Source organism: Elephas maximus, chromosome 19, assembly GCF_024166365.1.
Source record: "Elephas maximus indicus isolate mEleMax1 chromosome 19, mEleMax1 primary haplotype, whole genome shotgun sequence".
In the NCBI taxonomy this organism is placed as follows: domain Eukaryota; kingdom Metazoa; phylum Chordata; class Mammalia; order Proboscidea; family Elephantidae; genus Elephas; species Elephas maximus.
The window spans coordinates 45,750,794-45,777,984 of record NC_064837.1 but is presented as its reverse complement, the minus strand read 5'-3'; the positions used below and the strand labels follow the sequence as shown (position 1 = coordinate 45,777,984).

The window sequence follows — 27,191 nt, the reverse complement described above, 5'->3', positions numbered from 1 at the left end:
TGCAAATTGGAAATTGAACCAAATGGTCTCTTAAAATCCTCCCCAACAGAAAGCCTGGTACTAAATAGGCCTAGTTATTAAAGCAGCTTCCTGTGGACGCGGTACAGGGTTTTAACGGTCTCCCTCCCAGGCTCAGACCCGCCAAGTCCTAACTCAACACGCCCCTCGGAGTGACGGCGCTTTCCAAAACCGCAGCCCGAAGCGGCCCCAACACTGCTCCGCCCCTTCCCGGGGGCGTCCCATCGTGCCCCGCGCTAGGCCCCTAAAGCGGCCAGGGGCCTCCCGCCTTTCCGCGGAGTCGACCCCGAACACCTCTCTCCAGTTCTCCCGAGCACCCCAGTCTATCAACGTCTAGTGTCCTAGCCAATCACCCAGGCTCGGAGTCTTGCCTTTGACCCACCCTCCTCCTAGCGGTCAGCCAGTCTGAGCCCACGGCCTTTGCCAGGCCAATCCAATCAGCAGCCGGCTCAGACCTGCCCCACCCCAACCTCCCTTCCCTCGGCCAATCCGCATGCCCCATTCCGCTGCCCGCCCAGCCAACCCGGTCCTTGAAACCAGCGGGCGAATCGGCGCAAGGCGGCCCTTCAACGCTAACCGCCCGGCCAATTGGGGATTCCGCGTGGCCACAGCGGCAGCCAATCGACGTGGAGCGCGGTGCCGCGGCGGAGAGGTCCGGCCCGAATATCCCTCCGCCTCCCTCTCTCCCTCCCTCTCCCTCCCTGCGAGCCGCCGTTCACTTACTGCCTCCCTTCCTTCTTTCTCCCTCCGCCACCCGAGCACCAGCCGCGGTCTGAGCTGCCCCCGGGGTTCCTCCCCCACCGCCAGAAGAGCAGCTGCCGTCGCCGCGAGCCGCACATTAGAAGGGAGGAAGGAAGGAAAGAAGGAAGGAAGGAAAGGGGGCCTGAGTGACTAGCAAGTGGGAGCCGGTGAATGGGCTTGTGGTGACCCCCGCCCCCCACCCCACCCTCCCTTCCCACCCGACCCCCAACCCCCAACCCCAGTTAGAGTCGCCGCCCGAGAGGCCGGACCGTCGTCTTAGGAGGAGTCGGCGCCACCACCTTCGCGATGGAGCTGATCACTATCCTCGAGAAGACCGTATCTCCCGGTAGGACGCGGGGGCCGGGGGGTCGGGCCGAGGCGACTTGAAGTGGGGGAGGGGGAGGCCCTGCCCTTCTGACCCTGTCCCCTTTCCCACTTTCCTTCCCCCTAGATCGCCTGGAACTGGAAGCGGCGCAGAAGTTCCTGGAGCGTGCGGCCGTGGAGAACCTGGTGCGTGCCACCCTGCTCTCCCCCATCCCGCCGTCTTCCCATCTCCTGCGTCCGGGGCCTTCCCGCCCTCCCGGAGGCCCAGGCCTCGGGAACCTACCCCGCCCCATCCCGTCCCCCTCCCCCCGCACCCCGGTCCAACCTAACCCCGCCATCGGGAAGCCGGTGGGTGTGTCCCGCCCCAGGGCCCGGCGACTGGCCAATGGCGCAGCGCGCCGGGGTGACTGCCGCCCAATCGCCGCGCGGCCTGAGGGCGGCGGTGCGGCGGGAGGGAGAAAGAGGGAGGAAAGGGAAGTTAGGTTGCGCGGCGCTGCGTGTTCAGCAAGGGTGGGGGTGGGGGAGCCGGGCCTAGGGGCCATGTGGAAGCTCCGAGCCCAGCTGCCAGCCCTGTTCGGACCTGTGCTGGCTTCTCTTTCCTGTCCCGTGGCCTCTGGGGTTCTCTCCACTTACTTCCCAGAGCTCTGCCTTTTCCTAGCTCCCTTGGTCTGTGCTCATGGCTAGGGCTGGCACCCGAATGCCTCTTAACCCATTCCCGTTAATATTTCTTCCTAGTATACTCGGTTCTTCCTCTCCTGGGTTTTTTTTTTTTTTTTTTTTTCATTGATGAGCAGAGACTTAATCAGTAGGGATTTGCACCCAGACAACAGGCTGGAGCTTATCTTTGAGAAGATCGGGCCTATTTCCTGATGAAATCACAGAGGAAAGTTCCTCGTTTTTCATGTTTTCAAATTTAAAAGGCACAGAAAAAATGAAGATAAGCCCACTAGAGTATAAAGTCTGGCCTGCTGTATAAAAATGATTTCAACAGCCCATGTGCCAGTTAACGTTTCTCTGGTTTTCCTCTCCTGTTGTGGGAATGGGAGGGAGCATAGGGAAGGGTGGCTGATCCTTGACATCTTTTAAAGGTAATAAGCAATGTGTTGGTAACACTGTAACAAAATGTGTTCCTTTGAGTTTTCTAGGCAAAATAATGTAAGCAAAAAAAAAAAAGACAAGGCTTATTTTGTGCAGACTGCCAGTGGATGATGTATTTTGTTCTTATAATTGCTGGTTTTTATTTTTTTACTCTTATGTTTTTTTCTTTTTTTTTAATCTTTCCCCAGGAAAGGTTTTTTCTATTAGTATAGACTGATAACATTCCATAGGAATATATTCCTGTTTCTGCTTTTTATCTTATTTTAAAAATATTTTTTAGTGGTACAACATTTTAGTAAGACTTTTTTTTATTAATTGTGCTGTAAGTGAAAGTTTACAAATCAAGTCAGTCTCTAATATGAGAATTTAAATACACCTTGCTATATAGTCCTAATTGCTCTCCCCCTAATGAGACAGCACACTCCTTCCCCCCACTGTCTCTCTTCGTGTCCATTCGGCCAGCATCTGACCCCCTCTACCCTCTCATCTACCCTCCAGACAGGAGATGCCAACATAGTCTCACGTGACTACTTGATCCAGGAAGCTCATTCTTCACCAGTAGCATTTTCTATCCCATTGTCCAACATTAGTAAGACTTAAGAATATCTTCTGCCGTGACTAGAATTTCAGGTGCCAGGCAGTACTTGATAGTGGAAGAAACTGTCTGCTTTTGGCTTTTTCTGTAAACTTTTCCATTTGGACAGAGCTGCTTTTTTGGAGGGGAAGGGAGCGTGTATGTTAAAATTTTTAAACAAAGGGGGTAGCTTTTCCTAGGGGACCTGTGCATTACAAAAGATCGAGTGTGTCTTTCAGGGCTTCACTATGTTTAGTGCACAACTTAAGTCCAAAATGTAAAGCAGCTTTTATTTAATCTGTTAACTGTTAAATACAAAATCAGTTACCTTGGAACAACTTGCCTTGACTTTTCTTATCTTTTCCACTTAACCTTCTAAATATTTATGAATTCTTCCTTATAAATCTGCTTTTTCCACTGTTCCCCTTTCGCAGATGTAGCCTTATCCGCACTGTAACTAAAATATAGAGGATAGGCTTCTAAGTCTGTTTTAGGACTATTGATAAGTATTTCTCTTTCTTGTTCAAGATTTACTTTCACTAGTCCAAAAGCTACCCTTGGTATCTTTTTCTGACTGAGGTTTTTTTCTGACTGAGGATACTAAGTGACCTGGCCCAGTCAGCAGAGCTGGCCTGAATATTTGAAAATAGTTTTACTTTCTACCCTGTTACAACGTATTCATTCATTCAACAAATATTTATTGACTATCAGGCACTGGTGTAGATGTTTGGGATATTTCAATTGACGTGGAAGAATCCGTTGGCTACCAGATTGCCAGATTTGATTTAGTTCTGGAGATTTAATGTAAAGATTTGGCCATTAAGAAAGGTTTGCTAGGAAAATCTACAACTTCTTGTAAGTACTGTTTGACATTTCATGAGAAGATGGGTGACTTTAATAGGTACATTTTGGGGAATTATCTGAGACATTTATGATTTGCTCAAAAAAAAAAAAAAACAACTTTTCTCAGTGGTGTGGTGCTCATAAGCTATGCTCAGTTGGTGAAATTCTCGAGATGTTTTTATTTGTATATGCATCTCTTAACAGCCCACTTTCCTTGTGGAACTGTCCAGAGTGCTGGCAAATCCAGGAAACAGTCAGGTTGCCAGAGTTGCAGCTGGTCTACAAATCAAGAACTCTTTGACATCTAAGGATCCAGACATCAAGGCACAATATCAGCAGAGATGGCTGGCTATTGATGCTAACGCGCGAAGGGAAGTCAAGAACTATGTAAGTAACGTTCGTCTCCTTTTGGTCATATTCCCTAGGGAACAAGAAACATCTGTCAGCTCTTTTGTCATTTGCATGGAATAGAGCTGACGGTGTGATAGGTTTCTGAGATGTAAACTTGATTTGAAGATAAAAGCTGTATTTGATTTAAATCTTTGTCAGTTCAGCTTGTCCATTCCCATTGATAGATTGCGATCCCCCGCTCCCCCCGCCCCCATAACTTGAGGTGGACTGCAACACTTGGGGAAACTTTAATTAGTTGCCAGAACTGATAATGAAAGGAGTTTATAGAATCTCTTTGGTGAATTGGAGATAAAAATTGGTTTTACCAAACTTGAAGCGATGAGAATCACATAGAGAATTTATTAATGATACGTTCGTCCAGGCTCCCCCCAGAGCTTCTGAGTTGGTAGGTCTGGTGTGAGGCCCAGGAATATTTTTAAAACTGTCTTCCCAAGTGATTCTTCCACAGTTCAAGCGGCACCTAGCTTTTGGTGAACTGCTGTGAGTAATCCTCTTTCTCTGATGGTTTATGCATAGTACTCTGGAGCCAGAGGGCAATTAAATTATCTCTTGGCCCTTTCAAGGCCACAGAGTTTGCAAAATATTATTATGGCCGTTAAAGATGCTTTTATTTATTTGCAAATTATGAAAAACTTTCTTTAGAAACACCTGCCTCTTTCAAGGCATTGGAAAACTGAAATGATGAATTTTCCCAATATTTGAGGAAAGTCGAATGTCCCTTATTGCTTTGCATCATGGAGTTCTTGTGACTTGAGATAAAAATGCATGATTGAAGATGAAACAAAGGATTTGGAGTATACGAACAGATGTGCTCCTTTTTTTTTTTTTTAATTAGCGAGGTTCTTTAGTGGCTTGTATTACAGGGATAAAAGGCACAAGGGTGAGTCAGTTTAGCATCTGTGCAGTCATCAGTTGGTCTTTGGTTTTTGAGGGGAAACCATTAGGGGATTCCTATGTGTGTGTATGTGCAGGTCAAGGTTATGCACCTTACTTGCCATTTCCTTGTTGTGTCAGCATTAGGTAAATTAGTGATCCTTAAGACAGCAAATCTTTCTTTCTAGTTACGTACCTCCTTCCTTTTTCAGTCTTGCATGGAGGGGCCCACGACAGGGAACTAGGTTATGAAAGCGAGCTTATTTTGAATCTTTCTTGGAATACGTGAAGCTCTTTCTATCTACGTAGCGTCTTACGTAATAACGTTTTGATACCCCTTCTCCTCAGCAATTTGACATAAATGAAATTTATTCCATTATCTTGATGGTTATCGTGCCCGTTTGATTTCTCATTTCCTCTTGAATTACATAATAATAAGACAAAATGGGAATGGTAATTGACTTTTTTTGGCACATCAGTCTTAGCACCAAAATATTTTTTAAAATTTGGATCACAATTTATATAGGCATGGTTCAGTCTTCGTGCGTGAAAAAAACTTGACAGTCATCTTGGCCTTTTCTCCTTTTTCATAACATATCCAGTAGTATTATTTCTCAGTGCTGGTGGTCATTTCTTTTTTGAAATCTGGACTTTGGGACATATTTGATTGCTGGTTTCTTACTCCACTTATTTCTGGTAATTGGGTATTATCAGGCCCACGACTGGTTTAAAAAAAAGTTCAGTTCTCAGGAGTTGAACTCTGTAGTTTCTAAATCATCTCAAGTAATACTAAGGATTTTCTAGAATCAATTTAAAGAAGAAAAGGTAAACGTAGAATGGGATTCAAATATTAATATAAAGGCGCCCTGGACCGGGACTATTAAGTTAGACCAAGGTTAATACCTGTTCAGGCGTTGCCATTTTGGACAGTTGACCTCATGTTTTTGACATACAGTTTTTGTTAAAGTCCATTCTAGCTCTGCTAGTCCTGGAGAGCAAAACAAAACCTTCATTTAGAATCAGTCAGAGCCATTTGTTATTGGGCAGAGCTGGTAGAGTTTGGCAGGGACGATAACATACTGTATAAGGGGGAAAGATGTTGAGTTCATTATTAGCCTCTAGCTACAAAGCAGGATACTAAGTGACCTGGCCCAGTCAGCAGAGCTGGCCTGAATATTTGGCAGCTACTCTTTGTCCTGTGTCTATGCCACAGTTAACTGCTTGCCTTTTGAGTGGACTGATGATTCTTAGTGAGTTCATTTGACTGAATTAGCTGATCATGGTAATGATTAACCCTGGGTCAGTTGTGGCTTCATCCTTCATTTGTACCTGTGCCTTTACTCTTTGTATAAATGCTTGTGTCGTTACCATTTCAAACAAGACATGTTTAATGACAAGCGGACCCTGTTTTAATTGGCATTTCTGACTAGTTATGGGTATCTATTGACGGAGGAGAGGACAGTGTTTGATTCTTGGGCAAACAGAACTCATCTTTTCAGATTGGAAGTTAAATATGGATTGGTTCTTAGGTGTTGGTAACATCAGTAACTTTGTTTCTGGCTTTAGCAATGTTGTTACTTGACCAAGGCCTTTCTATGTATCAGAGCCACTTGAACACCCCAGAGTTGGCCTTGCTCTAGAGCCCCACACTTCCTTCCACAAAGCACAGCTTAAGACTGGGCATCCTTCCCTTATACCATCAAGGAGCCTGGAAGTTGGATTTTGTCCCCATACCACATCACCTTTTAATGCTACCTCCCCTTCTTACTGCTAGTTTCCTACTTTGTGTTGAAGTGAGGCGTGAGGCTTTGGAGAATTCCATTTGGAAGCAAAGATGGTTGGTTTTGTTTTTCGGCTCTGGGACAGTGTGGATTGTGCTGGTACTGAAGCCGGCCTTTTTCTATAGCTGACTGTACTGCATATGCATGTTCTAACTTTTTTGTTTTTAAGAATTCAGGTGAGAATGACGTAAGAGGTGTAGTGGGCAAAATGTGCTCAAATAGTGTTAGAAATTGATATCTTTTTTTTTTTTTCTTGTATGCAGGTTTTGCAGACTTTGGGCACAGAAACCTACCGGCCTAGTTCTGCCTCTCAATGCGTAGCTGGTATTGCTTGTGCAGAGATCCCAGTGAACCAGTGGCCAGAACTCATTCCTCAGCTGGTGGCCAATGTCACAAACCCCAACAGCACAGAGCACATGAAAGAGTCGACATTGGAAGCTATTGGTTACATTTGCCAGGATATAGTAAGTGCTTGCCTAATGTGTCCAACTTGCATACCTCTGATTGCCTCTCATTGTGATTTGCATGGTATTAAACCAAAAACCAAACCCACTGCTGTCAATTCCAACTCAAAACACCCCTACAGGACAGAGTAGAACTGCCCCATAGCGTTTCCAAGGCTGTAAGTCCTTACAGAAGCAGACTGCCACATCCTTCACCTGCAGAGTGGCTGGTGGGTTCGAACTGCTAACCTTTCTGTTAGCAGCTAACCACTGTGCCCCCGGGGCTCCTTGCATCGTTTTAGGGACACTTTTTGTCGTAGCGTGAAGAACACCAAGCTCCTGCAGTGTTTTGCAAATAAAAGTGCCTTATTTGTTAGTTTAGATTTGTAATTTCAGTTAGTTGCTGTTATGGCTTGAATTGTGTCTCCCAAAAATATGTGTTGTAAATCCTAACCTCTGTGCCTGTGGTTATAATCCCGTTTGGGAATGGGTTGTCTTTGATACGTTAATGAGGCAGGATTAGTGTAGGAAGTGTTCTTGAGTCAACCTCTGGGGATATAAGAGATTAAACAAGCAAGCCAGCAAGGAGAGATGGAGAGAGAGAGATGACAAGCCACATGAAGATCACCCAGGAACAGAAGCTCAAGAGAGACAAGAGCTTTCCCTCCAGAGCTGGCAGAGAAAGACTTCCCCTAGAGCCAAGACCCTGAATCAAACTTCTAGTCTTCTAAACTATGAAAAAATAAACTTCTGTTTGTTAAAACCACCCACTTGTGGTATTTCGGTTGTAGCAGCACTAGATAACTGAGATAATTACCGTATCCTCACATTACTAATCATGCCCTAAAGAGATTTGAGCGTCACACACTCATAATGGAAACCCATATATTTGGAGAGGTTTAGGTTCTGGACTTTTTAAGTGAGAGTATTTTCTATGTTGGAGCATCTCTGCCCTGATCCTTAAGATGCTCAGTGTACTGTGGATGCTGTGATACTTCACTGCTTCACAGAAGTAGTTTGCCAGCCCCTGGAGCCACAACGTAGGGTTTTAAATGCAGCCCTCATAAGGCTGTTGCTGCTGAGTTCCCCACCCTTGGTATCTGTTTTGATATGCAGACTTGAAGTAAAGAAGTCTACAGGATTTAACTTGGACTTCAGCTCCCTAGGTGTTTTTGCCAGGTGTTAGCTCTTGATCCTGTGATGTTCTGAAATTTATACTTACTTGGTATGGATGGCCTGGGAAGGAATAGCAGGCTGCCATCTTCATTTGCTCAGAAGGAAAAAAAGCCAGTATTAACTCATACCCAGAGTCATCTTGCTAAGAAAGTCAGAGGTGGAGTTGATATCTGCAACTTGTTTGAGTTCATTTTTGGATTACCAGTACTATGGGATATTTGGCAGGTGGTTTGCAGTGCTGTCCCTAAATGGAAATGTGTGTGAAAAGATCTAGAGAAAATCAAAATACTTCTTTGAGTAGATTTTATCATTAAAAGGACTGCTCATTAGTTGAGAGCTTATAATTAGATTCACCACACTTTTCTGCTTGTTTCAGGACCCAGAGCAGCTACAGGATAAATCCAATGAGATTCTGACTGCCATAATCCAGGGAATGAGGAAAGAAGAGCCTAGTAATAATGTGAAGCTCGCGGCTACTAACGCACTCCTGAACTCATTGGAGTTCACCAAAGCAAACTTTGACAAAGAGGTAAATGTCTTTTGACAAAAAAGGTATATAGGTTCAGAGGATGAGAAATGAAAGGGGATTTTTGTTTAAGTTAATAATAAAAAAAAAAAGTTTACGTCTTAGAAAGTACCATCTTGTTTAGAAGTATTTGATCCCATCATAGTAGGGATTTGTATTGTGTGAGGTGTAGACGCTTGCCGTTTCTTCTCAGCCTCTTGGGAATAACGTGTTTCTAAGCTTAGGTTTTTTCCTTTGGTATTTCAAGGTGTAGGTATGTTTTGGGATTTAAAAAATACAGAAATTGGGCTGTTTTGTATCTCTTTAGGAAGGTCCTTTTGAACATCATTATATAAATGTTTTGTCTCTATGCATGAAGTTCATTACTCTGGGCTTCCCTTTACTTAGCACATTTGTTGGATTTGTCATCTCCTAGAAAACAAATGTCATCTTTGAAGTAAAACAGATATTTTTAATTCTCTTACGTTTTAGATATAAGGAAATTGGTTTTCCTAGACATGATTTTTTTTTTTTTTTTAAACCATCTTTATTTACACCCTGTGGCCTACATTTTCCTGTCTCCTTCCTCCCTGAAGTTTTGTTAGTGAAGGTCATTTTGGAGATTAAAAGATTAGAGTTCTCCTTAGAGTGCAGGTCATATAGCAGATACTAGGGGCAAACCCTTTATTATAAAGCCTTCATGGTGCCATTATTGCCTCGTAAAAGCTACACGATTGATTATATGAGGGTTATGTGGGACCTGAGGAAGAGAGAGGTTCTGCTTATACTTTTCACATGTATGGTTGATGCACTCTTAATTCTCTTTATTCTTTTTGCAGTCCGAAAGGCACTTTATTATGCAGGTGGTCTGTGAAGCCACACAGTGTCCAGATACAAGGGTGAGTGAGAGTGGACAGATACGAGGGAAAATGTGGAGTCATATGAAAAGTCTCAGTCTTAAGGCTTTCCTAGGAATTGCCAGCTATAACATGTAATTGTTTGAAATGTTGGGAATTGCTTGTCTTCAGAAATAAGGCTTGACTTACTGTGTTAATAGGAGCTTTTCTCCAACATATTCAGGGAGAGGGAAGAACAATACTTGGAAAGTTATCATAATGGAAGTTGCCATCCTCTTAAAGATTTAGAGGAGAAGTGGTTTTGATGAGCTTTGCTACTTAATTGCCCTAAGTTATTCAAGTGGTCGTTTTGAATTGTAGCCATTGAAACAGCTTTGGTGTTGCTGTAACCTAAGCCTGACCCTTCAAGCAGGTGAGAGTAACATCTTCAGCCTGGGTAGCATCAGTGAATTTAGCTGTGTCATCAATTCCACAGGCACCTTCAAAGCAAATGGGGGGGGAGGGGAAAGGAGGTGGGAGAATAAGTAAGAAAGGATAAAGAAAAAGTTGAGGAAGAGGTTCATTTTCTGGGGAAATAACATTAAATGTATCTCAGTCAACCCTTTAGATTGTTGACCCATTTTCATTTACTTTGGTCAGGTTGTGTTGTTATTTTAGTAAACTGTTACTCTGCTCTTTGTAAAAGGTACGAGTGGCTGCATTACAGAATCTGGTGAAGATAATGTCCTTGTATTATCAGTACATGGAGACTTATATGGGTCCTGCTCTTTTTGCTGTAAGTATTTTCATTTTACATTAAGCTCGAGTCTGAATGTATACTCATCAGTGTCATGCCAGGAAAACTTGTGCTGTGTTTGTGCTGGTAAAAATAGTATTTTTAAAAAATCTGCTTCTGTTTCTTTCATTTCAGACCTAGCTTTCATAAATCTAGACTTTAAAACTTAGATATCTATGGTAAAGAGGGAGTCTAACTTAAACGAGTACTTACTTGGGGCTTGGGGTGTCATATTTTTTCTCTTAAGATCACAATTGAAGCAATGAAAAGTGACATTGATGAGGTGGCACTGCAAGGGATAGAATTCTGGTCTAACGTCTGTGATGAGGAAATGGATTTGGCTATTGAGGCTTCAGAGGTGAGCCTGGGGAAGGGTGGGTATAGGGGGAGAACTTTAATTCTCAGTGAGCTTTGGGACGGATCTCATTTGTGAGTGTGGTTACTCTCCTGCTGGGAAAGCATTTATTCTGACTCAAGTTTGAGAATTGTCTTCATTTGTGGACATTTCTGCAAGCCAAAGCCCCTCCTAAGGGAAACAGAGCAATAATAAAGCGTTCCAGGTTTTTGCTGCTGAGTTAAGCATGGTTTATTGTAAATACTGATTTTAGTTCTGTGGACACAAGGGGGCAGCAGGCTGTCACCGTGTAAGGAGGCGACACCTGATGCAGAATTATTTCCTGTCTGAAGTTCCAGTGTAAGTGTGGGGTATATAATAGATACTTGACTGATTCTGATGAAGGAATCAGATGGGGGGGAGGGTTTAGTTCTGTACTTACAGCCTTTGGACCCAAGCCTTGTTTCCAAGCCTGGTTGTCTATATGTACTTCAGTAACACAATGTCAAGTAAATTTGGTGCATCTCTTGATCCAAAGATCATGTAGATGACAGCTTGTTAATACAGATTGAGCTTGTGAGGAAAGAATGTAATTCTTTAAAGTTGCCTTGGTCCGTTAAGTTAGCTTGTGTATATGGCCTAAGGGAGTCTCATGGAAGTAGACAAAGATCACAGCAAATGTTATCATTTGTCCCATATGTGTCTGCTGCGGAACCCTTACCAACTCTCATTGTGTGCCTTTAGAATAGCTTGTTTGCTACTCTCTGGAATTTGCTGTATGTTTTCTCTTCAGGCAGCAGAACAAGGACGGCCCCCTGAGCACACCAGCAAGTTTTATGCCAAGGGAGCACTGCAATACCTAGTTCCAATCCTCACACAGACACTCACAAAACAGGTGAGTTATCTTCCAAACCTAGCCAGGTAAGCTTTGAAACCTTGTGAGGGTTGGTGGTTTGCTGTAGAACCGTTTCCATGAAAAAACTTGGCACCATCTCAACCATTGGATATCCTGTTACAGATGACTCAGGTACATCCTAGGCTCTTGAGTTTTTTGTGAAGGACAGTTGGGTCTGAACATTTCAGGTGCATCTTGATCAGGAAGGAGCCACACTCGCTGCTCTGATTGCCTGAGTGCTACTTTTTTCTAACAAGAGGCAGACTGTAAAAGTTACAGTAAAGAAAGGTTGGGAATAGCTTTGCTAGTTTCAGGCCACTTAAATATTTGTTCTAATATCTCAGATATTTTCATGGGTTCACAGGATGTACATACATTTTAAATGCTGATGAGGTGGGATATGAGTTACTATCTTGGTTACCATTGTTTTCTTCTTTCTGTATCACACAGTTTTTCTTGGTTTGGTGTTGAAAGGTTCTTTCTGTCACCTCATCTCTTCTGGTGCATGGGAAATACTACCAAAGAGCTGGCAATGCTCTGAGGAAACAGTGTTGGTGACTTTGAGCCCTGTAAAGTGTCTTTGTACACAGGAATATAATTTGTACATGGGTCTTTGAATATAGCAGTCTCAAGATAAGTAGAGATGTGTTTGGTTTGAAATGGACTGGGTGTTCCCTTAAATTCTCATTTTTCAGTTCTGCAGTTGCTTTTTATCTTTTGACCTTAGTGTCTTTGCTTTTGTATGTTTTTACTGTGTTTTTCTCATTTGGGAATAAGTCATTCTTTAGGTATGTAATTTTCTGAAACTGCATAGGACTAGGCTTTGGTTTGCCATAAGTGGCAGCTGCGTATATCAATTACATTTATTAATTTTGCTTTTTATTCTCCCAGCTCGCCTCTGCTGAAATGTTGCAATTTTGGCTGTTAGAGGCTACTGTAATACTGCCTTAGGGACTTGTGGAGGAAGGAAGGGGGACTGCTTGGTGTAGTGTTTTAACTTTCACAACTAAGTAATCTCTTCACTCTTACTATTGAAGTGTGAATGGCCACAATAAGGAAGATACACCTTGAATTCTAATTTAATGGAAGTCTGAATGGAGTCTCTTTTGTTTGTTTGAAATTTAACAACTAGCCCTCCAGAAGCCCCTCCTATACCTCCCTCCCAGTCACTGCCTCCCTCAAAGGGAACCACTATTCTTGATTTTTAACTTTCTAGGTTAGTTTTAATTAATTTGGAAGTTTTTATATAACCAGAATCATATAGTATATACTGTTTTGTTCTGCCTTGTACTCTGCAGAGTTGAGATTCATCCATGCATGTAGTCATAGTTTTTCATTTCTGTTGTATAGTACTAGTGGGATATTCTTCCATCTGCATCTTGTTTAACAAAGGCTTACTGTGATGAGTTTTTGTGGAAGGGATAAACTATAAAAATGTTTTATATTTTATTTCTTCAAAGCTTAAATCCTAAAGACATTTGGGAGTAGTCAGGACCTTTTGAGGTAAAATGATTCTTTGAACAAAACCTTAACTAGTACTGTATTCTTTCACCAGGATGAAAATGATGATGATGATGACTGGAACCCCTGCAAAGCAGCAGGAGTGTGTCTCATGCTTCTGGCCACCTGCTGTGAAGATGACATTGTCCCACATGTCCTCCCCTTTATTAAAGAACACATCAAGAACCCTGATTGGCGGTACCGGGATGCGGCGGTGATGGCTTTTGGCTGTATCTTGGAAGGACCAGAGCCCAATCAGCTCAAACCACTAGTTATACAGGTGAAGCCAAGGGAGTTTGGGAGTAGAAAGTGGGGTATTTATTGCTTATTTAAGTGTTTTCCTTGAAAATGTGTCTTTATTTTAAAAACAGTTGTAAATAGTCACTGGAGGTTATTTTTGAATACTTATTTGCCATCAGTGAGGGATAAAGTATTTTTATTGCCTTTTAAGAAAATTATTATTACATAAATCAGGACCTAAGAACTTGAAAAGTGTATGCAGAAAAGGCCCAAAAGAAAAAAGTCACCTTTAATCTCATTGCCCAGGGATAACCCTCTTAATTCTTGGTATTTATCCTTCATACTTTTTTCTGTGTGCATGTGTGTGCAACGGGATGGAAATCTTACTGTGCAAACACCCTTACAGTTGTTATTATCTTCATTTAGTGCTATGTTGTAAACATTTCCCCATAATTTTTAATGATGGGGTTTTTCCATCCTTTGAGTATAGTGACGTTTATGTATTGAAAGTCCTCTAAGGGAATGTCGTGTTTATTTTGCTATTATACATGGCACAAAAGTGCATTATAATTGAGTTTAGTGCATATGGAACTCAACCTTTCAGGATAGAGCCAGATGTGATCACAGCTGCATCCTGGAACCTCTGAGTAATTGAGTGAAGACAGCTGAAAGCATTCGCACCAAACTCTTAACTCCATACTGGGATTTGGTGAAGACAGGATGATGAAGACTTTTTCACTTCACCTACTTTTATTATATTGCTTGATATTTTTTAAGCATATCTTTTAAAATCACGATGCTTTGAGTTAAAACCGTTAGTATTTACTCTTGAGGTAGCAGGCAGCATGAATTTTAATCTTTGTTTTGTTTTGCTGATAACTATTGTATTTGCAGGCTATGCCCACCCTAATAGAATTAATGAAAGACCCCAGTGTAGTAGTTCGAGATACAGCTGCATGGACTGTGGGCAGAATTTGCGAACTGCTCCCTGAAGCTGCCATCAATGATGTCTACTTGGCTCCCCTGATGCAATGTCTGATTGAGGGCCTTAGTGCTGAACCCAGAGTGGCTTCAAATGTGTGCTGGGTAAGGGATTTTCTTCCTGGTGATAACAAAGAGCTTGGTTGAACCACTGGCAAGGAAGTAGTAGGAGGTGTGGGAGGAAAATGGATCTGCCTCACTGGAAGGCCTTTTCTGACTAGCATCTCCTTTCTAATTTCTTCAGTTAAAATGTGGGGGAGATGCCAACTGCAAGAGCCAGTGGGAGCTTTTGACTCATGGTGGCTAGTTTCCTAAGCACTTAGAACAGTCAGACCAACCCAGCGGGAGAACTACAGGGATTCAATTCTTTTTCTTCAGTTGCTTGGGGACAAGAAGTTTTGATTAAGGTAGATAGTTGCTGGCTATAAAAAGTACCATTGCTGAGAAGGGGACAAGAGGGAAGTAAGGTAGGTGGCCTAAATGCTGAGTCAGTATAGGCTGAATATAGTTGATTTAGAGACCTTTGGGGCTGTGGGGGAGGAAGGTGAAATAAGGAAGGAGTGGAATTAAAAGCAGAAAAAGTTGGGAATTCACTAGTGTTGATTTATCTTTAGATTATTTAGAAAGGACACTGTCCAAGGTATCTTAAGAAGACATGAGTTAATCCTGGAATGGGATCCTTGTCGGGACTGATGTTAAATCTTTCTGGCTTTTAGGCTTTCTCCAGTCTAGCTGAAGCTGCTTACGAAGCTGCAGATGTAGCTGATGACCAGGAAGAACCAGCTACTTATTGCTTATCCTCCTCATTTGAACTCATAGTTCAGAAGCTACTGGAGACCACAGACAGGTAACTGGTGTTCCATAGAAATGTGTGGTGGAGTTGCATCCAACTCCTATAGTCTTCTCTGTGGGGCATATCTAGCCTAATTATAGAAACGTTGAGAAAGGACAAGATTTTTATGCACTGAAGGAATTAAAGGGATCCTATAGTAGATTGCTTGTTTGTTTAAAATTAGAGAAGGAAACACAGATGTGTTCCATTTACAGTTACAATCTGAAAACAGTCTCGTTTCTCCACTGCCTTTTAATTCCCCTTTTAAAGAGTAATTGATCTAAGGAGTTTTCCTTAATTTGATAATATCGACAGTTAACACCAGTATTTGGTCCTGGTGTAAGAGAGAGGGTAGTTCTCATTAGTTTAGTTGCCATACCAGCTCAGTAACTGCCATTTATGTTACTTGACGAGAAATTTTGTATCAAACAGTTGATTGACAAATGAGCTTTTGAAATGTAGGGACTGTAGGTTGGGGACAACCTTTAATCATATTCTGGTTTTGTGTGAGAGAAGAAACCCAAAGCCCTGAGCAAAATGAACCATCAGGATCTTTCATGCGTAACTAGTTCATCTCCACACACTGTTCAGATTATATGTAAAGGCATGTCTCGTAGATGGATGAAGAAGATTGAAGTGCCCTTTTCTTAACTCTTCAGGCAACCTCTTGCATTGTCCACATGGGTTCTTAAGTGTTTCAGACCAGGTGTGTTTTTTTTTCCTCCCATAATTTTAGCCCATTTCTAAAAGAGCTATTAAGAATTTTAACCAAACTAAAGGCCATAATGAACATAGTCATTGATTCCTGGCTGTCGTGTCACCAAACTCAAGACCAGGTCTACAACCACATCAGTTTCTGGGTTCTTATTTTTGGTGAGACATTACACATTATAAGAACTTCTCTGTCCTTTCTCCTCCTCAACTGAGGCTTTGAGACTTTTGCTGTGTGTTCCTTACAGGCCTGATGGACATCAGAACAACCTGAGGAGTGCTGCCTATGAATCTCTAATGGAAATTGTAAAAAACAGTGCCAAGGATTGTTACCCTGCAGTTCAAAAAACTACTCTGGTCATTATGGAGCGACTGCAACAAGTGCTTCAGATGGAGGTGAGGTTTAGTGCTCCTGGCTGTTGGTGGGAAGAGTACATTCTTCCAATGTATAGCTCTGTTTTCAAGGCTGTTCTCTCTCTTTGGTGCTAAGTATATGTTCTATCAGAAAGATACAAGGCTTACACAAGATACTACAACTTGGGACACATACATCATGCTATATGACTGCGTTTTTTTTTTTTTTAATTTACTTTCCTACGTTAGTATCAATAAAAATTATTTAATAATCCCAGCAAACCTAGGAAAAATGAAAGTTTTTATTTAGAATCCTCTGATGTTTTTATTCAGAACACGGTGAGTGATTTCCTTTTCGTCTTTTAACAGTCACACATCCAGAGCACATCCGATAGAATCCAGTTCAATGACCTTCAGTCTTTACTCTGCGCAACTCTTCAGGTATAATGGAGCCTTATAACCTAATGTTTCCGGGGAAGAGCAAATCTGTATCTTGGGATGACAAGTTGGTGTACATACAAAGACAAAACCCATTGCCGTCAAGTCGATTCCAACTCATAGCAACCCTATAGGACAGAGTAGAACTGCCCCATGGGGTTTTCAAGGAGTGAACAACTGGTGGATTTGAGCTGCCGACCTTTTGATTAGCAGCTGTAGCTCTTAACCACTGCACCACCAGGGCCCCCATATACATACAGAACTCTTGAAAGGGTGTTGGTCTGTGGCTGATTGGGAGAATAATTTCCATGGGTGCAGAAAGACCTAGTTTGTTTATTGAACAGTATAGTGAAGGAAACTCCTTAGTTTGTGGAGCTAGGTTCATGTTAGTCATTTTTAGTCTTTGGTTTTTATTAGGTTGCCCAAGCCTAACCCGGTCAGATTTGAATTCCCCTCTGTGGTTCACTCTGCTAAAAATACAGCCTTGAATTTCTACCATCATCTTTTAAAAGAACACTTACTATTGGGAGCTTTTATTGAAATTCACGTAATTTATAGTCAGTAATTGTTTAGCAGTGCCTACTCTCTGGGTGGTGCGAACAGTTAATGCACTTGGCTGCTACCCAAAGGTTGGTGATGCAAGTCTACTCAGAGATACCTTGGGAGAAAGGTCTGGTCATCTACTTCTGAAAAACCAGCCATCGACAGCCTTGTTGAGCACAGTTCTACTCTGGAACACATGGGATCACCTTGATGGCAACTGGTCTTTAAAGTGTTCGTAACAGACTTTCTGAGAGACCAAAAAAAAAAACTAAAATAAAATGACACTCCCCATTTATGAGATAGCTGAGGAGGTATTCCTTTTTCTGCCAGAGAACAGGAAAACTCTGGAACTTGTCTGAAGCTTAAATAGGTACTAAAAAAAAAAAAAACCACTGCCGTTAAGTCGATTCTGACTCATAGTGACCCTGTAGGACAGAGTAGAACTGCCCCATAGAGTTTCCAAGGAGCGCCTGGCAGATTTGAACTGCCGACCTCTTGGTTAGCAGCTGTAGCACTAGACTGTAGTATTCATTTAACCTGTGATCTCTGTTTTCAATTTGATAGCAATGGGTTTTTGTTTTTTGGGGGGGCGGGGTTATTTTTTAAAGCATGACTGTTAAAGGATCTTTCCTTTCTCATCAGATGAAATACAAGAATGACCCAGGAGTAACATCATTTGAAACAAATGAAAGGATGAGGAGGGAGGTTTGGGGAATATGTATTGAATTGAGAGGAAGTCAGGCTTCAGTTTACAAAGACTTATTTCTTGGACCAACATCTTGAAACGTATTAGGATATAAGAAAGGTCCCTTTTTGTTTGTTTTATGAGTAAGAACAATTAATATGATGTGATCTTCTTTAAAACGGAAATAATTCAAGTGCCATTCCATAAGAATGGAGTATGGAAGCTACTGACAGATTTGTCAGACACAAGCCAAATGTAGAGATGACTTTGTGCACCTGGGGGATTATCTCATGTTCGTTCTGAATTGGGAAATAGAAGGCATATTAAAGTGAGTGTTTGGATGCAGATGATTTGCACTGTCAAAGCTCTCGAGCATAAAAGTGTCTTCAGCCTTTTCAAAAATAAAAAAATCAAAGGACTGGATGAGAAAGGTGTAGTGTTCTATTTAAAGGGTTTGGAACCGTCAGATTCTGAACTTCTGTTCATTTCACAGAATGTTCTTCGGAAAGTGCAGCATCAAGATGCTTTGCAGATCTCTGACGTGGTCATGGCCTCCCTATTAAGGATGTTTCAGAGCACAGCTGGGTCTGGGGGAGTGCAAGAGGATGCCCTGATGGCAGTTAGCACATTGGTGGAAGGTCAGTGAGCCGTGAGCGGGCAGGGAATGTCTTCAGAATGTGGCAGTTTAAATGGCCTTGAAGAATTTTTGATCACCAAAAGCATATTCTACCTCTCTCCTCTACTGGAGCGTGAGTCAGTTCAGAGTTGGATTGGACTTAGGTATAAATTCGTATAACTGCCTTGCCACTCTTTGCTAGAAGTAAGTGGGGAGCCGGTTTATGACTGTGTCACATTGGCAGCCTGCTTTGGAGAAAACTGTTATCACCTACCTGATGTTCATCAGGCTCCCCACTCCCACCCGCTCCTGTCCTGAAAGTTACTTGCTTCGTTAGGTTTTGGCTTCCGTCAAGGATGGAGGAAGCATAGGTTTCTGTTTTCTTTCCTGGCTCCTCCTATAATCTTTAGGAGTCAGGTTGCCACATCATGGTGGCTAGTGTGGGATGGAATGAAACATTTTTGAAAAAGCTTGAGGAAGTAAATCGTTTTCTGATTATTACATGTTTGACTATGATAAATTGTTTTTGGGAGAGCATATCTTAAGGCTCTGAAAGCCCTTTAAAGAGCACCGAAGAAACCTGGAATGCCCCTTCAGGGGTGGCCTGTAAGGCGTGTTACTAAGGCCATTACCTGAGGACCAAGTCTGTTTCTGGCATAAAGAGCATATGTCCAACTGGCCTGGCAACATGTGACCACTCTACAAGAGCAGTGAAGTTAATTTTGGCTCCCCAGAATAGCTCATTGGAATATGAAGTCCAGCGCTGCTTTTCCTGGCTGTGGCTTGGTAAGCCTTTGATGGGATTGCTTTGGGACCCCATCTTCAAGCTGGCTTCCAGAGAGGACGTGTTACAATCAGACAAGGGATTGGACCAGTACTGCCAGCTCAGCCAATTCAAAATTAACCTTGACATTCCTTGAGGGTCATACCACTTTGTTGTTCCAGCCAGAGCAAAAGCCCATTCCACAGAGAATTGGCATTATCTCCAGGATGTAAGAGTTAGGCCCTTCCAGTAGTTATGGATTTGGCTTATCTTAGACAGCCTTAATGTCTTCATGATGGAATTAGTAATTAACCCACACTCTACCCAACCTATTATGTGGAGTGGATAACGTTTCGGGAGAGCTAGGACATCTGTGCTCACCTGCATGATATCCTGTGGTGCTGCTATTAGCTAATAGCTTGTTTTCTTGCAGTGTTGGGTGGTGAATTCCTAAAGTATATGGAGGCCTTTAAACCCTTCCTGGGCATTGGATTGAAAAATTATGCTGAGTACCAGGTAGGATATGCTCTTTGAGATAATACATTTATGTTCTTACTCATACCTGATAGTCATTGTAGTACAGACAAATCAGGTTCCTGCAGTTTAGGTAGTTCTTCTCTGTGCATCATCCCAAGTATTAGCTGCTTTATTTGTTGCTCTGAGTGTCTGAAGTGGAAGGAGTCTGTGAAAAACAGGATACTGGATGCTCCAGATAAGGGAGCACAAGATGATTGTTTGCCTAGGCAGTAGTGATGTAACAGTGTGCTGTCAGCACCCTAAAGATTTAGCAAGGCTTTTTTTTTTTTTCAACTACCTGCCTCTATTATCCTTTGTGAATATTGGCTTTTCTGTCCTTCTTTGATGTTATCTTGGATATTTCTAGTTCTCTTACTGCCATGTTGAATATTTTCTTGTTTGACTCTAGGTTTAAGCAATAAAGGACCAGCTAAAAAATGTAAAAGTAATGCCTTACTTCCGTAGGTGACCTTTTCTGTTGGGAAGATTATTTATTTGATTCTTTGCAGGTTTGTTTGGCAGCTGTGGGCTTAGTGGGAGATTTATGCCGTGCCCTGCAGTCCAACATTTTACCTTTCTGTGATGAGGTGATGCAGCTGCTCCTGGAGAATTTGGGGGTGAGTGTCTACACATCTAGCTAACCAGTTCTCAAAGAAATGATCAGTTGGAAAGACAATTAAACATTAAGATCCTTGACAGGGAGCTGGAAGTTCCCAGAACATTGACCGTGAGCATATGAAAAAGAGGAATATTAGCTTTCAGAAGATGATTCTACAGTAAGGTTGTAAAATTAAAGTAATTCAGAAAAGCACAAAGGAAAATATAAATATGTAATACCTCCATTCCGAGATAACCACCATTAATTCTTGTGTATAACCAGCTGTACCACTTATTTGTGTGATATCAAACAAGTGGCTGAACTCTCAAGCTTCAGTCTCCTTTCCTGAGCGTCTGAACTGGAAGTGTAGTTGTATGTGTAACGTGAGAATAACGATGCTTGTATTAGCATCTTCTTAGGATTGATATGCGGCTCAAGTGGGCGTGGTTATAAGCTATAAAGGACCATTCAAATATTTAATATTAGTAGTTTTTTGTTATAAGTAAATAAAAGTTTTTTGTGTCTTTGAGTGGACCAAACAAATTTTGGTTGTTAATTTTCTTTTTTCTTGTCAGAATGAGAATGTCCACAGGTCTGTGAAGCCACAGATTCTGTCAGTGTTTGGTGATATTGCCCTTGCTATTGGTGGAGAGTTTAAAAAATACCTTGAGGTAGTATTGAATACTCTTCAGCAGGCCTCCCAAGCCCAGGTGGACAAGGTATGCTTAAAGCTATCTTGCTGATCTGTAAGCCTAACCCTGTTTGGAGGAGAGGGGCTTTTGACAAAAATACAAGCAAATGTGATCAGTGGGGTTTCTGTTCTCTGTCTCTTACAGTCAGACTATGACATGGTGGATTATCTGAACGAGCTAAGGGAAGGCTGCTTGGAAGCCTATACTGGAATCGTCCAGGGATTGAAGGGAGATCAGGAGAACGTACACCGTTGAGTATACAACCAAATTTACTTAGTCTACTGGCCAATGTGTACCTAAACAAATGGGCTGAGTTTTCCATTCTGTAGCTCACTTGTAAATTAGCACCTGTTGCTTAAAGGAGGGGTGGGGAGGAGGAAGGAGGAGCAGTGCCCTAATGAACAGAGTAGCTATCTGTGGGAGTATAGAACTGCTGCCCCGTCTTCTTTGTCCCACATGTCTTGAGCATTGCAAGAGATGAGACCCAGCAAGGTTGTTGGAAAAAGCTGTGACAGATACTAGTTGCTATTGTGCACCAACCACAGGTGGCAGTTGCTGAGCCCCAGTGGAACTGAGTTGGAGGACTGGCAATCAGAAGTCCATATTACTTGATGTTTTATTACTGATTGGGGACAGATTTATACTTTCCCCCTTTGACATCAGTGGCTTTGAGGGGAAAATTCCATTATTAAACCTTCTATATCATCTTACCTGCTTATAGGTTGAGGAGTATATGTGTCTTCTGTTGACTCAAGGAATGACATTTTAATCTGAGGAAGAGTAATTTGGCATATCTATATGCTGCTGTTTATCTAGCCTGAATCTCACTGAATGGGGTAGAATACTTGAAAATTTTGAAGAGGGGTGTAGTCCTATCAAATGTGGGACAACTTTGTCAGACCTTCTCTTTCTTTTATAGCGGATGTGATGCTGGTCCAACCCAGAGTAGAATTTATTCTGTCTTTCATTGACCACATTGCTGGAGATGAGGATCATACAGATGGAGTAGTAGCTTGTGCTGCTGGACTGATAGGGTAGGTTATTTCCTGCTTCCAAAAGCTGAGTAGAGCTTCTCGCGGAAAATGAGAAAACGTGTAGTGAAGAATTTTGAGGAGCCTAGATGGCAATAACCCACCTCTGTAGCACAGAGGAGAATTCTTTTAAGATTTGGCGTTACGATGTAGATAGAGCTCATGGTGTCTTATTTTGAGTGCTCACAAATGTGATTGACTACAGACCTGAGTTCCAGCCTTATTCTAGATCCTTCAGATCTACTTAATTTCCTTTAAACTCTTCAGGCAGTAAGTTCTCAGGGCATATTCTGACGTTGGTCAACAAATTGCCTGTTTAGCCTCCTCTACTGAGGGTTTCTGAGGCATCATTAGAAGAAACAACTTTGGTGGTGAGGAGCTCAAAGACCTGGATTCCAGTTCTGATTTTACCAGGCAGTAGCTGTGGAACCTTGGGTAAGTCATTGTACCTCTTTAGACCTCATCTTCTCATCAGTTGAAGGAAGGTGTTAGACTTACATATCTCTAAAATTTCTTCCAGCTTTAAAAATTCGGTGAATATGAAGAAACCAACGTAACTAGTTAACACTAGTTTGGGAGGCTCTAAACAGATGATACCAGTATGGGGCCAGGAACTCATTCTCTGTGTTTCTTTTGCACAGGGATTTATGTACAGCATTTGGGAAGGATGTACTGAAATTAGTAGAAGCTAGGCCCATGATCCATGAACTGTTAACTGAAGGACGGAGATCGAAGACTAACAAAGCAAAAACCCTTGCTACATGGGCAACAAAAGAACTGAGGAAACTGAAGAACCAAGCTTGGTAAGAGCCTGTTTTTACTGCCCTCTATCTTCTACTTTCTTGTGGAAATAAGTGTGTTTTCTTTAGGCTGTTCTGGCAAGGGCTGTCTTTTGGTGGTATGCTTTGTACTCTTTCCCATATAGATATTTCTAAGCCAAACCAATGTCCCTCAGCTTTGTGCTAGTGGAAGGGTAAAGCAGCCTCAGTCTTGCCTTGAGCCAAATATTTGATTCTTCATGGTGATGAAGAACAGAACTTAATAAAACTAGAATCAGTTTGAGATCCCCAAATAATTCCGGACCTTCATAAAATTGCTGATAATGACGTTTTCTCATAGCTCTCTTTTCTACCTTCCCATTTTCTACTGCCTTTTGCCTTCCCTCATCCCTGTGGAAGTGCTTTATCGCAGTGCTTTTGGACATTGCTTAACTCTGCAGAAGGTAGTGTTGTCCAAGCCCTGCTTTGGGATGTAGGGTTTTTTTCCTCACACCCACTCAGTTATTTGTTCCACAGACCGCAGCCAAACTGGCTATTTTGGTTTCCTTCCTATCCTGCAATAATGTATGTGCTGATGAAAGGTAGATGGCATCTAAAAAGAGAAGAAAAATATCAGTCTTTGAATAGTTAATAGATTCAGTTCAGGACTAGAAGCACTTAATTGTAAGAATCTGAGGGGTATTTGGCTGTGCTGGGTAAATGTGATCTCAGATTGACTTTTTTCCTTTCTGTTTTTAGATCTGTTACCATTGGGATGATAACCTGAGACCCCCACTGGAAATCTCCAATCTTTTGAAAAACCCGGAAGTGAGGAGTGTGCACGGATGCTGAATGTTTGGGAATGAGAGGATGAGTGAGTGAGGCTTGAAAACACACCACATTGAAAATCCTGCCACAGCAGCAGCCGCAGCCGCCAACAGCAGCGCTGTTAGTGAGCTAAGTAAGCACTGACTTCGTAGAAAACCATAACATCGGCCATCTTGGAAAAGAGAAAAAACGATGGATTTACTTAAAAAAAAAAAAAAGGGGGCAAGAAAGAAAGCTATCTCTTCCCAGGAGAGGCTAGAACCATCTTTTCTGTTTTTTGGCTGGTGCTGAGTGGAATGACTGGTTTGGGAAAAGAGGGACTGGGTTCAGCTGTGGTGCTTTGTTGTAAAAGGCAGCCTGGCCTTTGCTACTGATAAGAAAGATGGAGCCTGGGTCTCAAGCCCACCTTCAGCGTACCTTTGCCACACGGTACTGTACACGTGCCGGCTAAAAGGAGGGTGAGGGATTCTTTTCAGTCTGAGAATGAGTGTGTGTGAATGAGGCGGTATCCACATTCTCAACTTCAAGTCATTGCAGTTTCTTTTTCCCAAAAAAAAAAAAAAAAAAGGGGTTAGACGTTGCATTTCATAAAACTAACTGAAGTTCTGTCTACTGATGCAGCACAAGAGATGTTTTAAAAAAAAAAAAAAAAAGGCAAGAAGCTCCTTAGGGTTTTTGTTTTGTTCTTTCAATATCTCTTCGGGAAAACACTGACGAATGGTCAGAGCTCCCATCCTGATACTTTCATCCAGGCGCCTTTCCTAATACTATGGTTCAACTGTGAATGTAGAAGTGGCGGGAGGGGGGAGAAAAAGAAAACTCTGGAATTAGAGAATATAGTAAAAATAAAAGTACAATTGTTAAAAATAAAGAATACAGACTTCAAAAACAAAAAAAGCCACAACCCAAACAAACCAAAAGTTATAAATGCTCAGAATTGGCAGCACAAAAGACAGGCTCTCTCCTGACTTGTATTCTGGTAGTCTGAACGCCCCCCGAAAATTGTGCCAAAGAGTTTAGAAAACAAATATACAATAAAAGTAAACACACGCACATACACACAAAACAGTAAACTTCAGGTAACTATTTTGGATTGCAAACAGATAAATTTAATGTTCAAACAATCTGATAAAATAACCATTTGGAAACTGCTTGGCCTTCTGTTCTCTTTTATTTGATTGACTACAATGCGGTATTGGTCTCTTGCTGCACTTCAAAACCAACTAAACAACAAAACAAAAACAATATATATATATAGAAGTATATATATATATATACACTAACTAGGACTTTCGTGATGAAAATGGCACTTGAAAAACGGTTATATTTTTCCACTGAAGATTAATAAAATGGTGTCATACATTCCCCTGGTCACACACTTTAATATATATTTTTAAAGGTGTGATGTGCTGTGATTACCATAAATCAGACTTAATTACTTTCCCTTTTCCATGGGAGCAGGGCATCCCAAACTTTGGTTTTAGAATCTTTCAGCAATAAGGGATGTCAGTGAGCTTGATTCCCTTTTGGTTTTGCAGTTGTTAGGATTTTTTGCTGGCATTTTGAATATGCTGCTTTCAAAAAACTAAGGAAGTTTTATAATTGCTTCCCAGTATTTGGAAGATGAAAAAACAAGACTCATTTCCATCCTAACAAAAGTATGGGCTAATGATTCTCTTTGTCTCTTCCTTCACCATCTTCCCCTCCCTATCCAAGCTTTCCACTCCTAAGTGGAATTGACTTGGTTTTGCCCATCTACACAGCAGCATCTCTAATAGCTCTTGTACAGGGTATCAGATATTGTGCCTTTTGGTGCCAGGTTCAAAGTCAAGTGCCGATCTATGAACCAGTGTACAAAAAAAAAAAAATCCAGGTGTTTGAAGGAGAGACGCTCCATTGTGAACAAAGCTTGGCACCAGCTCCTAAGCCCTATTAGAAGCGGCCTGGCCCTTTAATGCCTTGTTTTAACTTTAGCTGTTACTGAAGGAGAGGATGATATACTAACCATTCCTGATATTAGATAGGGCTGGGCTAGGGCTTAGAGAGGGGCCAGGAATATTGGGGAGAGTAAAAAATCTGATCATTCCTCAGTGCTACCCATTTCTGTCCTGTGTGGGCTGCTTAGCTAGACAGCAGGAGAATAAAAGTACACTGAGAACCATAATGAAAACAAAACCTTCGGTGTGTTTTGTCATGTTTTGTTCCAGGGAAGCAGTTGATGAGTGCTGTTATTAATAACTTTCTCCCGTATCCATTCAGTGATGGAGAGGAGGAAAATGGGCTGGTTGGATTGTGGTCTTGGTGCCTCGCAGTTACTCTGCACTGGTTATGTATTTAATTCTCTTTTCTAGTTACCTTTGGCTAGTGGGTTTTCCATAGTCTAGGTACTTGTCCTTAATTGTACCACCTAAGGGTACTGGATGCAGAATGCATTCTGTCTTTCACTGGGCCTTCCCCACCCTAGTCTTGGCACATTCCTGCAAGAATGTAGTTACCGTCTGTTTGGGAAGATGTCAGTGCAAATGTGAAGAAAATGGGCACGGGACTAGGCTTTGGTTTGCCACAAGTGGCAGCTGCCTATATCAATTACATTTATTAATTTTGCTTTTTATTCTCCCAGCTCGCCTCTGCTCCCCTCTGTTGAAATGTTGAAATTTTGGCTGTCAGAGGCAACTATAATATTGCCTTAGGGACTTGTGGAGGAAGGGAGGGGGACTGCTCAGTGTAGTGTTTTAACTTTCACAACTAAGTAATTATTCACTCTTACTATTGAAGCGTGTTAGTCTGACTTTAAGAGAAATCCAAACTCCATCAGCTTTTGATAGCATCTTGGTTTTTGAAATAACTTCAATCTGTAATTGGCATTCAGAATGCCCTTGGCATGCCAGTCTGTGATGGCATTAAAGACCTGTTAAAACACTTGAGCCCAACTTTATTAACCAAAACTGATACACCACCTTTATCTTCTAAATAAAGTCGGCTTTATTTTTATTTTCAACATTTTGCTGCTTCATTCTTGGTTCCAGAGGGTGTTACTTCCTTTGCGGTAAAATGAATGGTTTGAAAGAAGCTGGAGTGTGTGGTGATAGTTGTGTGTGTGAGCTGGGAAAAGGAAGAAAATATGTCTTTAAAACGGACTCTACATAGTGTTCTGTGGAATAAATAAGAAACAAAAAGAATTCCCTACAAATGAGGTAGAGAGAAAGTAGTACACGGAGGGGTTTCCCGTTCGGAGCATCTGATTCTGAGGTAGTACTGGAGGTTGTCCTCTGCTGCATATTTTTCAGGCTAATGGCCTGGTCTGTTTGATGGTTCAGCCAAAGGCTGGCTTTTTACTTAGTTGGCAGCATGTATTTCATTTCTACTTCCCATATCCCCAGCCCCCAAGAAACTTGTAGAGGAAGGGACACTAACTTGGGATTTAAAACACTGGGGTCCTTTCCTTCATCCTACTGTT

At 41.9% G+C, this 27,191-nt stretch overlaps 1 protein-coding gene across 1 annotated transcript; it reads left to right on the top strand.

Moving 5' to 3' along the window:
• Positions 1-701: 701 nt before the first annotated feature.
• KPNB1 (karyopherin subunit beta 1) lies at positions 702-26,725 on the top strand. Its single transcript, XM_049860054.1, has 22 exons — positions 702-1,105; positions 1,211-1,269; positions 3,803-3,985; positions 6,927-7,127; positions 8,659-8,811; positions 9,627-9,686; positions 10,330-10,419; positions 10,667-10,777; positions 11,547-11,648; positions 13,204-13,428; positions 14,283-14,474; positions 15,086-15,216; positions 16,161-16,308; positions 16,636-16,707; positions 18,426-18,570; positions 19,745-19,827; positions 20,337-20,444; positions 21,001-21,144; positions 21,262-21,367; positions 22,037-22,151; positions 22,790-22,951; positions 23,666-26,725. Coding segments are annotated over exons 1-22 (2,631 nt in total). The 5' UTR covers positions 702-1,065; the 3' UTR covers positions 23,667-26,725.
• The last annotated feature ends 466 nt before the right edge of the window (positions 26,726-27,191 follow it).

What these genes read in the sequence shown, in the direction of transcription:
- KPNB1 (XM_049860054.1), top strand. Translation starts at nt 1,066, where the DNA reads ATGGAGCTGATCACTATCCTCGAGAAGACCGTATCTCCCG. An exon ending in GTGCGGCCGTGGAGAACCTG is followed by an intron (nt 1,270 to 3,802) that starts GTGCGTGCCACC and finishes ATCTCTTAACAG; the next exon opens with CCCACTTTCCTTGTGGAACT. An exon ending in CTACTGGAGACCACAGACAG is followed by an intron (nt 15,217 to 16,160) that starts GTAACTGGTGTT and finishes TGTTCCTTACAG; the next exon opens with GCCTGATGGACATCAGAACA.